Genomic DNA, 13,717 nt, shown 5'->3' with positions numbered 1-13,717 from the left:
GAAGCAAGGCTGTGTTCTGGCACCAACCCTCTTTTCAATCTTCTTCAGCATGATGCTGAACCAAGCCATGAAAGACCCCAACAATGAAGACGCTGTTTACATCCGGTACCGCACGGATGGCAGTCTCTTCAATCTGAGGCGCCTGCAAGCTCACACCAAGACACAAGAGAAACTTGTCCGTGAACTACTCTTTGCAGACGATGCCGCTTTAGTTGCCCATTCAGAGCCAGCTCTTCAGCGCTTGACGTCCTGCTTTGCGGAAACTGCCAAAATGTTTGGCCTGGAAGTCAGCCTGAAGAAAACTGAGCTCCTCCATCAGCCAGCTCCCCACCATGATTACCAGCCCCCCCACATCTCCATCGGGCACACAAAACTCAAAACGGTCAACCAATTTACCTATCTCGGCTGCACCATTTCATCAGATGCAAGGATCGACAATGAGATAGACAACAGACTCGCCAAGGCAAATAGCGCCTTTGGAAGACTACACAAAAGAGTCTGGAAAAACAACCAACTGAAAAACCTCACAAAGATAAGCGTATACAGAGCCGTTGTCATACCCACACTCCTGTTCGGCTCCGAATCATGGGTCCTCTACCGGCACCACCTACGGCTCCTAGAACGCTTCCACCAGCGTTGTCTCCGCTCCATCCTCAACATCCATTGGAGCGCTTACATCCCTAACGTCGAAGTACTCGAGATGGCAGAGGTCGACAGCATCGAGTCCACGCTGCTGAAGATCCAGCTGCGCTGGATGGGTCACGTCTCCAGAATGGAGGACCATCGCCTTCCCAAGATCGTGTTATATGGCGAGCTCTCCACTGGCCACCGTGACAGAGGTGCACCAAAGAAAAGGTACAAGGACTGCCTAAAGAAATCTCTTGGTGCCTGCCACATTGACCACCGCCAGTGGGCTGATATCGCCTCAAACCGTGCATCTTGGCGCCTCAGTTTGGCGGGCAGCAACCTCCTTTGAAGAAGACCGCAGAGCCTACCTCACTGACAAAAGGCAAAGGAGGAAAAACCCAACACCCATCCCCAACCAACCAATTTTCCCCTGCAACCGCTGCAATCGTGTCTGCCTGTCCCGCATCGGACTTGTCAGCCACAAACGAGTCTGCAGCTGACGTGGACTTTTTACCCCCTCCATAAATCTTCGTCCGCGAAGCCAAGCCAAAGAAGATTAAGAAACTACTTACATAACAGAAGCAACAGCCTAGTCTTGAAAACGTTCAAATAAATGCAGATTCCATTAATGTGATTACAAATAGGTTCAGATAATATGGAACTTTGAATAAGTTTGTTGTGATAAATATTCACTGCATCTTTGAAATATTCACATTGATGTTTAATTACAGATGAAGAAAGCTTCTCAGTCATCCATCTGGGCCACCAATTCTGCTTATTGCATTATATATAATTTTTTTTCTTCAATTATTCCAATTTGGGAGGCATTAACAACTAATGAAGAGTCACTAGACATGTAGGATTAACATAAGTTTGGAAAAAGTGCAATTTTATTTAAAAAATGAATGCAAAACTGGGAGGGGTTCAAGTTTTGTATCTACTTCATAGGAAACAAACTGAAGCAGGAGAAAATATGAGCGTGAATATATTGCGCCACATACTTACACTGTCCTTGAGTAGGGCTGGTCACCGCTGGTGAAACAGTGGCCATGTTTGGGAAACATAATGTGCATGCATGTGTTGGAACAGGGAGCAGAACAGCATAGAGGTTACATTCCCCGAGTTCGGCTTGCTTGCAGTGTGCTTGCAAGGTGGAAGACATACTATTGAACCCAGAGAAAAACATTCCATATGACATCCTTAAGGCGGCCATATTGGAGCAAATGCAGCCAGCCGAAAAATACCACATCAAGGAACTGCTAGCCGATTTCAGCATCAGCGATACGAGGCCGTCAAAGATGTTGAGAAAGTGGCGCAGGCTGGCTGAAGAGAGAATCGAAGGAGATGTCTGGAAACCGAAGTTCTTCTGTTGTTTGCCTCCTCAGGCTCAGGGACATCTGGGAGGAATCTTTCAGGTAGCCACCACTGATGAATTAGCCAACCTCATTATGGACGTAACTTTTGCAGTGCAATTAGTAAACCACAAAATATTGAGCTGGAGCAGCAAGAGGCAACAAGTCGAGACTTCCACAACCCAACGGAGTTACCCTCGTTTCTGGTTCAACTAGAATCGTGCAGGTTGAGAATGGGACAGAGATAACACGTTTGTTGGAAGCACCGGGCCTGGTCATGCCATCCTCCTTGCACCTTTCCACAAACAGCATCTGGGAAGCAATGGGGCCCTGCAGTAGAAGTGACCTGCTGCCACCACCTTTTCCACTGTGGAAATAAATTTCTTGTCAATTCAGGTGCAGAAATTTCGTGGTCCTCCGGTTGCAGTGTGTGCTCATAGGCTACCTCCAGATTGGCTTAAGATAGAAGGCTGAGTTTGGTCACATGCAGGAATTGAGGATGGTCCATAGATCTGATAGCTGTTGGGCATTACTGCTACATATGGCCCTGAAGAAATTTCCAGGGGATTGGCAGCCTTGTGGGGATTACCGGATGCTAAACAATGTCACCATCCCTGACTGATACAACAGTCTGAATTTACAGGATGTCTCAGGCAACCTTCACAGCAAACAGGTGTCTGTGAAAGTTGACTTTGGTGTGTGCCTATTATCAGATTCTGGTTGAACCTGCAGATGTTTCTAAGACAGTAGTAATGACTCCTTTTGCCACATTCTAAATTTCTTTGAATGCCCTTTGGTTTGCAAAATGCAGCTCCAACGTTCCAGCTGTTTATGGACCACATCCTCTCCGGCTTATTTCATTTATACTTGCATTGATGATATTCTGGTGGCACGCGCAACACGGTGGAGAATAAAAACCATCTTATGAAACTGTTCCATCGGCTCACTGAATTTGTCATTGTGATCAATCCAGCCAAATGCATTTTTCGTGCTGTCAAGCTTATGTTTTTGGGGCATAAGGTTACAAGGAACGGCATTTTGCCAGAAGAAACAAAGGTAAGGGAAATTCAAGACCTCCCAACATTTGGCCAGTTAAAGCATTCTCTCAGGATGATGAAATTTCTACTGCTGTTTCTTACCCTCTCATCTCTGACCAACCTTTGACCAGCTGGAAGGACCGAACTGTGAGATAGCAGGAGAAAATATGAGCGTGAATATATTGCGCCACATACTTACACTGTCCTTGAGTAGGGCTGGTCACCGCTGGTGACACAATGGCGATGTTTGGGAAATATAATATCCATGCATGTGTTGGAACAGGGAGCAGGAACAGCATAGTGGTTACATTCACCGAGTTCGGCTTGCTTTCAGTGTGTCTCCCGGAGCACATTGCTTGCAAGGTGGAAGACGTACTATTGAACCCAGAGAAAAACATTCCATATGACATCCTTAAGGCGGCCATATTGGAGCAAACGCAGCTATTCCTGTCTCCAATATTTCTACAAAGACAGCCATTCAGGCATTCGTTGTCCGTTGAATTTTGGACTTTGGTGTCCCAGGCACCATCATCCCAGACCGAGGGTCTCAGTTCAAATCATTGTTGTTCCAAGCTCTCACTGACCTTTTGGATACTACCCGCATTCAGACTACACCTGACCACCAGCAGGCCAACAGCCTTATTGAGCAGTTCCAACAGTTAAAAGCAGCATTGACAGCTGAGGGTAATGAGCTCTTACTCAGCTTTCGTACTGCCGTAAAAGCAGATAGAGGTTGTTTGGCAGTGGAAATGGTATATGGCACCACACTAACAGTGCCTGGTGAAATTATTGAACCAGCTACTGTGACTAGACTGTATGACCCAGCCAATTATGTCGACTGACTGCAGAAGAGCATGCAATTACTTAAACCAACATCAACACGACATGCCACAACTGCAGTGTATGAGCCAACACTACACACATCCTTGTTCGGCATGACGCCATTCCAGCAAGTTTAAGACAGACCTTACGAGATCACACGATGCCAGCCTTAAAGTTTAGTGATCCAGCAAAACAGGAAGACTGACACTGCCTCGACTGACTGTTTGAAGCCGGCATACGTTGAAGATCAGCTATCTATGTCCCAACCAATACCAAAGAAATCTCAAAGCCCCAGCCAGTCCAATGTTGCACCCATGTTGCAGGACTGAACTAAATATGGCCAGACAATGAACCCCCCCCAGACAGATCCAGATAACCACCACCTTGCATGACTCAGAGGCCGTTGTGGCCCCATACTTCTGCAGGTCTTCAGTAGGGCCAGTCGCTGCTAGTGATGATTTAGTGGTGACTCTTGGGAAATGTAGTGTGCATGTGCCTGTTGGAACAGGGTGCAGGAACAGCATAGTGGTTAATGAGCAGGTGTGGGGGTCAGAAAAAGGAGAGAAAGAAGTGTCGCGGTCACCTGTGGTTCTGTAGTGAATCGGGAAGGCGAGGGCGTGGCGAGGGATGCTACTGGGAAGAAGTTTGGTGTAGAGTTACCGTAAATAAAAATGCTGACAGGTTTTTGCTCAAGGCCTTTGAGTGTGTGCTTTTGTTTATGCAGTGTGTATTCAGCAGCACCAACAATGTATTAACCCATTGAACAGTCTTCAGAGGAAAAGAACTTATCAAAACAATTTTCTGATTACTCTGAGAAAATGACAAAGCAAATTGCCAAAAGGAAGCCTTTCCTGCAATGTTCGTAGAATTAAAGTTCAATGAAAAATAAGTTAATCAAGTAACAGAGGAACTAAACAAGTATTTTGTATCAGTCTTCATTGTGGAACACATTAGCAGTTTTAATTTAGACATGCACCATGGTAACAAGCCCTTTTGGCTTACAAGTCCACGCCGTTCAATCGATCTAAAACCCCTGTACATTTTGAAGGGTGAGTAGACACAAGAACATAGAAACTCCGAACAAACTGCTCCAGATATACCTGCCTTTCAAGGGTGTCAGGGAGGAGAGTGAGTGTAATCACAATTATTAGAGAGAAGCTTTGGACCACATGGAATGAACCCTCGGGTTCTGAAAGATTGAGATAGTGGAGGCATTTATAATGATCTTCCAAGAATCAATTATCTGGAATTCACTCTGGGAATGGGGTGTGGAAATGGAATCAATCAGGGCTTTCAAGAGGGAAGTGGATAGATGTTTGAGCGATGACATCTCATTGTATAGCTATGGACAAGCATAGGAATAAGGTAAAATGGGATTAGGCAGGAACTTGGGGAGTGTAAATTAGGAACACTTTCTCAGGAAAATGCACAGCAGAAATGTGGAGGATGTATAGGGATCACTGGTGCAGGGTCTTTAGTAGGTTTGTTCCATTAAGACAGGGAAAAGAGAGGTGGAACAGCTAGTCAAGAGAAAGAAAGAAGCATGCACAAGTTTGGGAAACAAATGACAGGAAAGGATCATGGTAAACAGGAAGGAACTTAAAATAGGTCTTGGGAAAGCTCTAAAAGGTCATGAAAAGACCTTGGCAAGTAGGATTAAGGAAAACACCAAGGTGTTCTACACATGTGAAGAACATATGTTTTTCATAAGAACTGGAATCTTAACATGACAAGACAAAGGAGATGATTATGGACTTCAGGAGGACCAGAGACAACCACCATCCTCTACATATTATTAGCTTGGTAGTGGAGAGATTGGAGAGCACCAAGTTCCTTGGAGTCCACTTAAGAAGTGACCTTTCCTGGACACATAACATCTCCTCACTTGTCAGGAAGGCTCAATATCGTCTAATTTCCTTTAAAAGGCTGAGGCAGGCAAGGCTACCGTACACCATTCCGTCAACTTTCTACAGGAGCTCTATCACAGTGTGGTAAGGTTGTTGTAAAGCATAAAATTGAAAGTCAATCCACAGGACCATAAAAGAGGCAGAGAGGATCATTGAGGTCTCTTTCCTCTACCTTTCTTGTGATTTGTTGGGATCACTGTTTAAAAAGAGCTCGCAAAAGCTATATAGATTCCTATTCCCATCACAGCATCTTCTAGCTATTCCTGTCAGGAAAGAGATACAGAAGTATTAGACCCACTTCCACCAGACTGAGGAACAGCTTCTTCCTACAGGCAGTGAGAATGCTGAATGACTGCTGAACTAGACTACCATTTATTAACAATATTTATTTTTAATTATGTATAGAAGACATGTACATGTCCTGAAGAGAGAGAGAAAGAGAGAGAAAGAGAGAGAAAGAGAGAGAAAGAGAGAGAAAGAGAGAGAAAGAGAGAGAAAGAGAGAGAAAGAGAGAGAAAGAGAGAGAAAGAGAGAGAAAGAGAGAGAAAGAGAGAGAAAGAGAGAGAAAGAGAGAGAAAGAGAGAGAAAGAGAGAGAAAGAGAGAGAAAGAGAGAGAAAGAGAGAGAAAGAGAGAGAAAGAGAGAGAAAGAGAGAGAAAGAGAGAGAAAGAGAGAGAAAGAGAGAGAAAGAGAGAGAGAGAGAGAGAGAGAAAGAGAGAGAAAGAGAGAGAAAGAGAGAGAAAGAGAGAGAAGAGAGAGAGAGAGAGAGAGAGAGAGAGAGAGAGAGAAAGAGAGAAAGAGAGAGAAAGAGAGAGAAAGAGAGAGAAAGAGAGAGAGAGAGAAAGAGAGAGAGAGAGAAAGAAAGAAAGAAAGAAAGAGAGAAAGAAAGAGAGAGAAAGAGAGAGAAAGAGAGAGAAAGAGAGAGAAAGAGAGAGAAAGAGAGAGAAAGAGAGAGAAAGAGAGAGAAAGAGAGAGAAAGAGAGAGAGAGAGAAAGAGAGAAAGAAAGAGAGAAAGAGAGAGAGAGAGAAAGAAAAAGAAAGAGAAAGAGAGAAAGAAAGAAAGAAAGAAAGAGAGAAAGAGAGAAAGAGAGAAAGAGAGAAAGAAAGAAAGAAAGAAAATGTACCTGGAGCACCTACCATTCTCTCTCTAAAAAAGCTTGCCTTGTAAATCTCCTTTAAACTTTATTACTTTCACTCCAAATGTATAACTTTAATATTTGATACTTCCTCCCTGGGAGAAAGACTGACCATCTCCCCAATCTATACCTGTCACAATTTGATAAGCTTCTGTCAAATTGCTGTCATCACTCTAGAGAAAACAAAACAAGATTATATAACCTCTCCGTGTAGCTGATACCCTCTAATTGAGGCAGCACCTTGAGGAACCACCAGCGGCGTAGTCAGTTCTAAAATCAAGGGAGTGGGCACAAAAAAGGTCCAATGGTGCATACCAAATAATTTTAAATTCATTACATTTTTTATTTTATATTTCACAAAGCAACTACAATAGCCTCTTTAATCTAGGCCTCATTCTAGCAAAGATCAGGGTACTATTGGGAATCTTACCCCTCCCTACTCTCTCCTGCCTAAAGTCCCACTCTCCTACCTCAATCCACCCACCCCTCCTCCATCCTTTCCTTCTCTCCCTCACTCTTCTTTGCTCTCTTCCCTTCCCTTCATATCCACCTCTCCCCTCCATTCTTTGCTGCCCAACTCACCCACCTCCCTAGCCCGTTTGCTCCCTCCTCCCTTATCCCACTATCATCCCACTGCTTTAACCTCCTCTCTCCCTCCATCCCCTTCCATCTCATCCTTTTTCCTCCCCATTTCCCACCCTCTGGGATCTTGCCAGTCCCCCTCAGCTTTCTTGTGCTCCCATCACCGCCAGGTGGGATGACTGGGCCAGGACAACAGGACTAACGCTGGCTTCTTTTGCCAGGTTGGGAAAAGTTCCACGGGCTCGGCTCCATGTACTGCCGGGGCATGGCTGACAACATCCTCACCTATGACATGAATAGCTGGCAGAGCCTCCATCAGCTGATGGACTACTTCCTGACACTGACCAGCAATAAATCCGACTTGACCGACGAGTGTGCCCCGACTGTCAAAGCAAGTGAGGAGGGAAGATGCTGTCTGCCTGTACAAGCGGCTGGTTCGGTACCAGATGTTGGCAGAGCAGGATGTGCCCGCCACCAAGACCATGTACTTCGAAACCAGTGCCAAGACTGGCAACAATGTCGACCTGCTGTTTGAGACTGTCCTGGAGCAGGTGTTGATGGGAATTGTCAGGAACTCGAGGGAGCGGTCCCAAACCGTGGAGTTAAAGCACAGCGTAAGCCAGAGCAGCCCTGAGCAGCCTGCTGCACCTAGCAGACACCGTCGGCAGGTGATCAAAGATAGCTGTGGGAGAGCAGCCAGAGGCGGAGGCTTGGTGAGTAGAGCGGGCAGGACGGTCTGGCCTCACTGCCCAACGACGTGGTCTCATTAAAGGATCAATCGTGAGGACCACCGCGTTTTAGATACTGTCATGGACAGACCCGCAGTGGATGATGTGTTTGAGAACACACATGGCCCGGAACAGACAAGAAATGATCACTGGTGACAAGACAAAAAGATCCCACTTTTGAAAAATGTGCTTGGGGGAGCTGTTGCTCCCTCTGCACCCCCTCTAGCTTCACCAATGGGAACCACTTCTACACCAACTCCACTCCTCTGCTCTCATTTCAACTGATCTACCTTCTTTGACAATCTGTCCACAACTCAGCAATTTTTGTGTTGTCTGCAGATTTACTAATCAGACCACCTGTAGTTATCAAAATCATTGCTATTACAAATAGAGGATTCTAAAAAGCATTTCAAAGTTCATAAAGCTGAACTTTGTATCAATCAACTGATTACAGTAATTGCTCCAGTCCAAACTACATCAGAGCATTTTGAAACAGCATAAAAAGCAAATACCAAATTGTACAATTGTACATGTGGAGGTTCCAGTAGCAGCTAAATCAGTTTCATGGGGAAACTGCAGCAAATGCTGATGCTTTTATCACTCCACTCCCAAATTCTAACCCATGGCAATTTTAACACATGATGCCAAAAGACATGAAATTCGTCTGAAATTGGTTAAGTTATTGGAGAGTCAATGGAGAGAACTAACATGAAGGTGAATTATTGCAGGCATTATTTTTTAAATATGCAACTAAACAGATCTACAATTGAGCCAAGCAAGGGAAATCCTAACCAATGGGAAAATCAAGGAAAATTTGGGGCAAAACCCAATGTCATGGAAACATTGATATTCATTTGAGAGTCGACAGCTTATAATTATGGAGTATTGATTATGTTAATCCTATCCATTTCCCTTATGCTGTACAATACATTTACATTAAAAGTCCTATTATTTTACTGTTTTTTTAAAAATCCAACATCATTTATAACTTTTGAACTGTCTTCTTAGGCAACTCAAAATAAGGAGTTCAATCCCCAATAGTCTGCTGATGTTTAGAGTTGACCATTTTGTATTTGATTCCAAACTTACATCATCTGTACAAATTCCCCTACATTGTCAGATGAATGGAGTTGAGAAGGCACTCTCTGCTTAGGTATTCTTGGGCAGCACGGTTGGTGTAATACCTTTACAGCGCCAGAGATCAGGAACAGGGTTCAAATCCCACACTATCTGTAAGGGGTTTGTACGTTTGTATGCATGGGTTTTCCCTGGGGGCTCTGGTTTCCTCCCTCCATTCGAAACCTAATGGGGTTATAGGGTTAATTGGGTGTAAATTTGGCGCCACGGAGTCATGGGCCGAAATGGCGTATGTCTATTTTTTTAAAATTAAATTAAATTAAATTTAAGAAATTATGTCATTTCTACTGAAAACATTTAACTAAATCATTAGCAAACATACAAGACAAAGATGAAGTCAGAATCCAGTTATTGTTCACTTACATACCAAAAATGCTCCCAGGTTTTGTTGGTCACCAGATTTCCTGTCCAACTGTGGGAAATTTCATGTGCAATTACCTAAAAATATAATTTTTATTTTAATTCTTCATAATTAGTTCATAATCAGTGGCTGCTTTCAATTCATTTCCACCCTGTCCTACACACTGCTCAACAAATTCAACATGACCAAATCTCAAAAAGGGACTCAAAACAAGTGGAGAACCAGCAACTGCACAAAAAAAGTAAACAATACAAATGAAATCACCCAGCACATGAATGGAATAACGCACAACAATTCACTCCTTTCACATAACAAAACTTTGAACTGCAATTTGCTGGGGAATGCCAAATTGCACAAATCTATGAATGTTTGGTCCAGAACAGGAGGGCATTAGAGGCACAAGTACTCAAGAGCAGGGATTGTGGAAGGATTGATTCGCAAGGGTCCTGTAAAAACAGGGAATACGATGGATTGCTAGCAGAGGTTTTTGGAAATTGGCCTGTCCTACAGGTGAGAGCTGCTCACAAGGCTGGACTGAGGGAATGAACCAGCCATCGATGCCCTGGCCTTCAGTGTAGTGTCACGCAACTCATTCCTTCCTGATGGTTGAGAAAGGATAGGAACCAGCTCAAAAAGAGCAGCAACATATTTACAAGTGAAAATTAATTTTATCAATTATGCATTTATAGTTTGAGCTACTTTTCCTGAATTGGATCCTGAACTTCTTCATCTCCAGTCCCCAATCAGTACGGATTAGCCAGAACATCTCCCTCACAATCTCCATCATCTCTGAAATAGCACAGTACTGCATATTTAGCCACCTGCTCATTTTACACCTATGACTGTATGGACTGGCACGACAACAAATTTGCTGACGATATCACAGTAATGGCCTGTATAAAAAGGGGTTAGGAGTCAGCATATAGGAGGGAAATTAAAAACTTGGCTGAATGGTGTACTAACAACAACCTCTCAATGTCACTAAAACCAAGGAGCTTTTGTCCTAGTGAAATTCCCTGGAATTCAGGTCTTTCACACCGCGGTCCAAATTCCCTGGAATTTGTCCTCCTCAGCAATTTAGGGGGTCCCATCCCCAACCGATGAAGTGTTACCCACTCACAGGAGTCAATGCAAGTTCACCCCCTGTCTGTTCGTCGCTCGCTGCCTGCTAGCTCCCTTATTCCCCCCCTCCCACCCTGGCCGCATCCCCAGGCTTTGGCATGTGACGATGGCAGCACAAAGTGGGAGGAATGGCTGATTTTGGTTCCCATAATCTGTTACACAGCTGGAACCGCTCTGGGAAATCCAGTTGCATGAGGGATTATGGTTAATGAGGACACCCATTCATCCTGCATTATACTGACATTACGAAGTGCCGAAGCGGCTCACTGTTTCAGGAGGTAGGCAGCATGCAAGCGTCGACATCACGAGGCTTCCCATTCACCCATTTGCCTTTTCACGTTGCAGGGATAGGGTAGGGTGGTCTGAGGAAGGGCCACGGACCGGTTTAAAATTCCCGGGCCAACCTTTTCACACTGCAGGTTCGTGGGAAGGTTCCCGGGAAAATTTCCCTAGAATCTTCATTTTACACTGTGGTGTGAAAAGGTCTACTGAAATGCAAACTTCACTTGGGCTGCAAGAGATCCTCATTTTTATTTTTTTTTTCTTCAAGTTGCAACATTGTATAACCACAGTATCTGATAAGTTTGGTTCGTAAAATTCATTTAAAACCAATTACAAAACTTCCAGCAAGATGTTTTAAACTACATCCTGCATTTGGCGCAACATCTTTACCATGCCAGCAATCTGGGTTTGAATCTCCACTGACTGCAAGGACTTTATACATTCTCCCTGTGAGGCCGGAGGTTTCCTCCAGGTGCTCCGGTTTCCTCTCACATTCCAAAGACAACAAGAGGTGATTAAGTGTAATTGGGCAGCATGGACGAGGGCTACCATGCTGAATCTCCAAATTAAAAGTTAAAAATATTTACTGGTACTTACATTGGAAAGACTTTTATCACCAGCCTAGAAGAAGATTAAAAAAAATTATACATTCTGCAAATCATAGCCATGAAATGAAAATTCATAACAGCACTGTGATGTAACCCTAAATTCTATCACATAATAAAAATGATTGACGATTAGATTCAGTTCCATTCACACAACCTGCCAAAAAGCTGTGTCATTTCATATCTTACCAGTAAAGTTGGTGTTACAAAGGTGAGGCATGGGTTTTCCATCCCACCATATGGAAATGATGGAGGAAGGACAAGGAGGTCATACTGTCCCCACACGTATGCGCCAATAAGATTTTCAGCAGTTTTCAGCATCGTTTCTGTCTATAACAACAAATTATATGCATTCAGGATACAGTCACAGAAAGGTAGTCTGCTTTGTCATTTCTAAATACTGTGAATTTTTCTCCAATAATTTAATCTTTTATGCAAATTTGATGGTAGGTATCAAACTCTCATTTCTTTCCTCCAAGTCAATATCAATAATTATTAGTGCAGCTCCAGGTCCCTACTCCAAAATGACTCAAATGAGCATAGAATATCGAAAGTGTGAATACAAAGCCTTCTGAGTTTCAATTGAATGTAGAACTTCTTCTCATTGCTAGGACCTTTGATCTGTAAAAGCTCCCTTTATTTTCTCTTGCTTTTCTGGTGGCAAGAACTTAAACTAGGAAGGAACTGATCATTTCCATTGGAGAGTGTTGTCAAATTTAGGGTTCTCAATGAACCAAAGTAAAAGTATTTAGCAAACAAAATGTACACTATTGGGACTAAAGGTTTACATGCTACTAATAGCACACGTTGACATTGGTAGACATGTGTTTCAACATTAGAGTGCACATGGAAGCTCCCTCCATATCTGTGAATAATGTTACAAGAGACCATCAGCATATCAAGCTGAGGCAGCCATGAGGAAATGGTGGACACCAATGGTAAGATGTAGAAAGGCTGTTGATATTCATGAAAATGCTCTGGGTAAAATAGAAAAAAGTGAAAATAACCAAGGATGAGTCCAACCAGTCAAACAGGTGTTGGAGAGGATTGATGTGCCCACATATCAAAGTTTGCAAAATATTAGAAAAACACCATTGTTACTACATTCCAAATACATATCCAAGAATGTGGGAGGCACAGTTGACATAGTGGTTAGTGCAACACCTTTACAGCATCAGGGATCGGGATCGGGCTTCAGGTCTTGCGCTGTCCATAAGGAGTTTGTATGTTCTCCCTGTGTCTGCGTGGGTTTTCTCCAGGGGCTCCAGTTTACTCCCATTGCTCAAGGGGGTATAGGTTAATGGGGTGTAAATTGGGCAGCACGGACTCATGCTTTATGTCTAAACTTAAAACAAACCTCTTCAAATTCACGTGCAGCTGCATCCACCATCTCTTTCTCTGACCAGACCCGGGACCTCGGACCAATCACTCTGCAAAGTAAATGCAGTTTCATATAGATACATTAATTAATCTAGCTTCTGAAAGAGCGGGTTTATAGGATTTAGCATATTTGATTAACCTCCAAGTAATGCTGTGAACTGGAAATGGTAATCATGACTAAATAATAATGATTCTATTCTCCAATAGAATCTAATGAAACTCTTTAAGCTCTTTCTGTCCATACATGTACTTTCCTGGAGACATAAATGGCACACAAATTAGGATGAGGAACTGATCTAAAAACAACTGTTTGGGTTTTCTCAGTGAGACAAGATAATACTGTTGTTTTTTTAAAAAAAAATATTTATTAGCAATGATTTCTAAGTAATTTCACGGATGACATTTATGCTAAATTACTCCTGTTCAATAGACCATCTGGCTCCACAGACTGATATTGCCTCATTGGCAAATCAGTGCAAGGATTTTTGTTTTAAAACTGATGACTGAAGAAATGGTAGTAGTTTTTGCTGCTGCAATTTTGTAACAGCAGTTTTTGATCACTCATTGCACTCATGGGGGCACTAGATGGAGTAAGTCACAACTCAATGCACCCACAGGTTAACCTTACCATTCTACTTAA

General features: G+C 43.3%; 1 protein-coding gene across 4 annotated transcripts in view; it reads right to left on the bottom strand.

Moving 5' to 3' along the window:
- lta4h (leukotriene A4 hydrolase) overlaps positions 1 to 13,717 on the bottom strand; it is a 127,450-nt gene that overhangs the window by 44,112 nt on the left and 69,621 nt on the right. For all 4 annotated transcript variants that reach the window (XM_069909136.1, XM_069909137.1, XM_069909139.1 and 1 more), the window contains exons 7-10: positions 13,055 to 13,127; positions 11,887 to 12,027; positions 11,690 to 11,713; positions 9,695 to 9,765 (exon numbers count right to left, since the gene is read on the bottom strand). In XM_069909136.1, the coding sequence (XP_069765237.1) occupies positions 9,695 to 9,765; positions 11,690 to 11,713; positions 11,887 to 12,027; positions 13,055 to 13,127 (309 nt within the window). The remainder of the gene's footprint in view (positions 1 to 9,694; positions 9,766 to 11,689; positions 11,714 to 11,886; positions 12,028 to 13,054; positions 13,128 to 13,717) is intronic.

The sequence above is a fragment of the Narcine bancroftii genome, chromosome 13 (assembly GCF_036971445.1).
Source record: "Narcine bancroftii isolate sNarBan1 chromosome 13, sNarBan1.hap1, whole genome shotgun sequence".
Lineage (NCBI taxonomy): Eukaryota > Metazoa > Chordata > Chondrichthyes > Torpediniformes > Narcinidae > Narcine > Narcine bancroftii.
The sequence above is the reverse complement of the archived record's forward strand: the minus strand, read 5'-3'. Positions and strand labels throughout refer to the sequence as shown.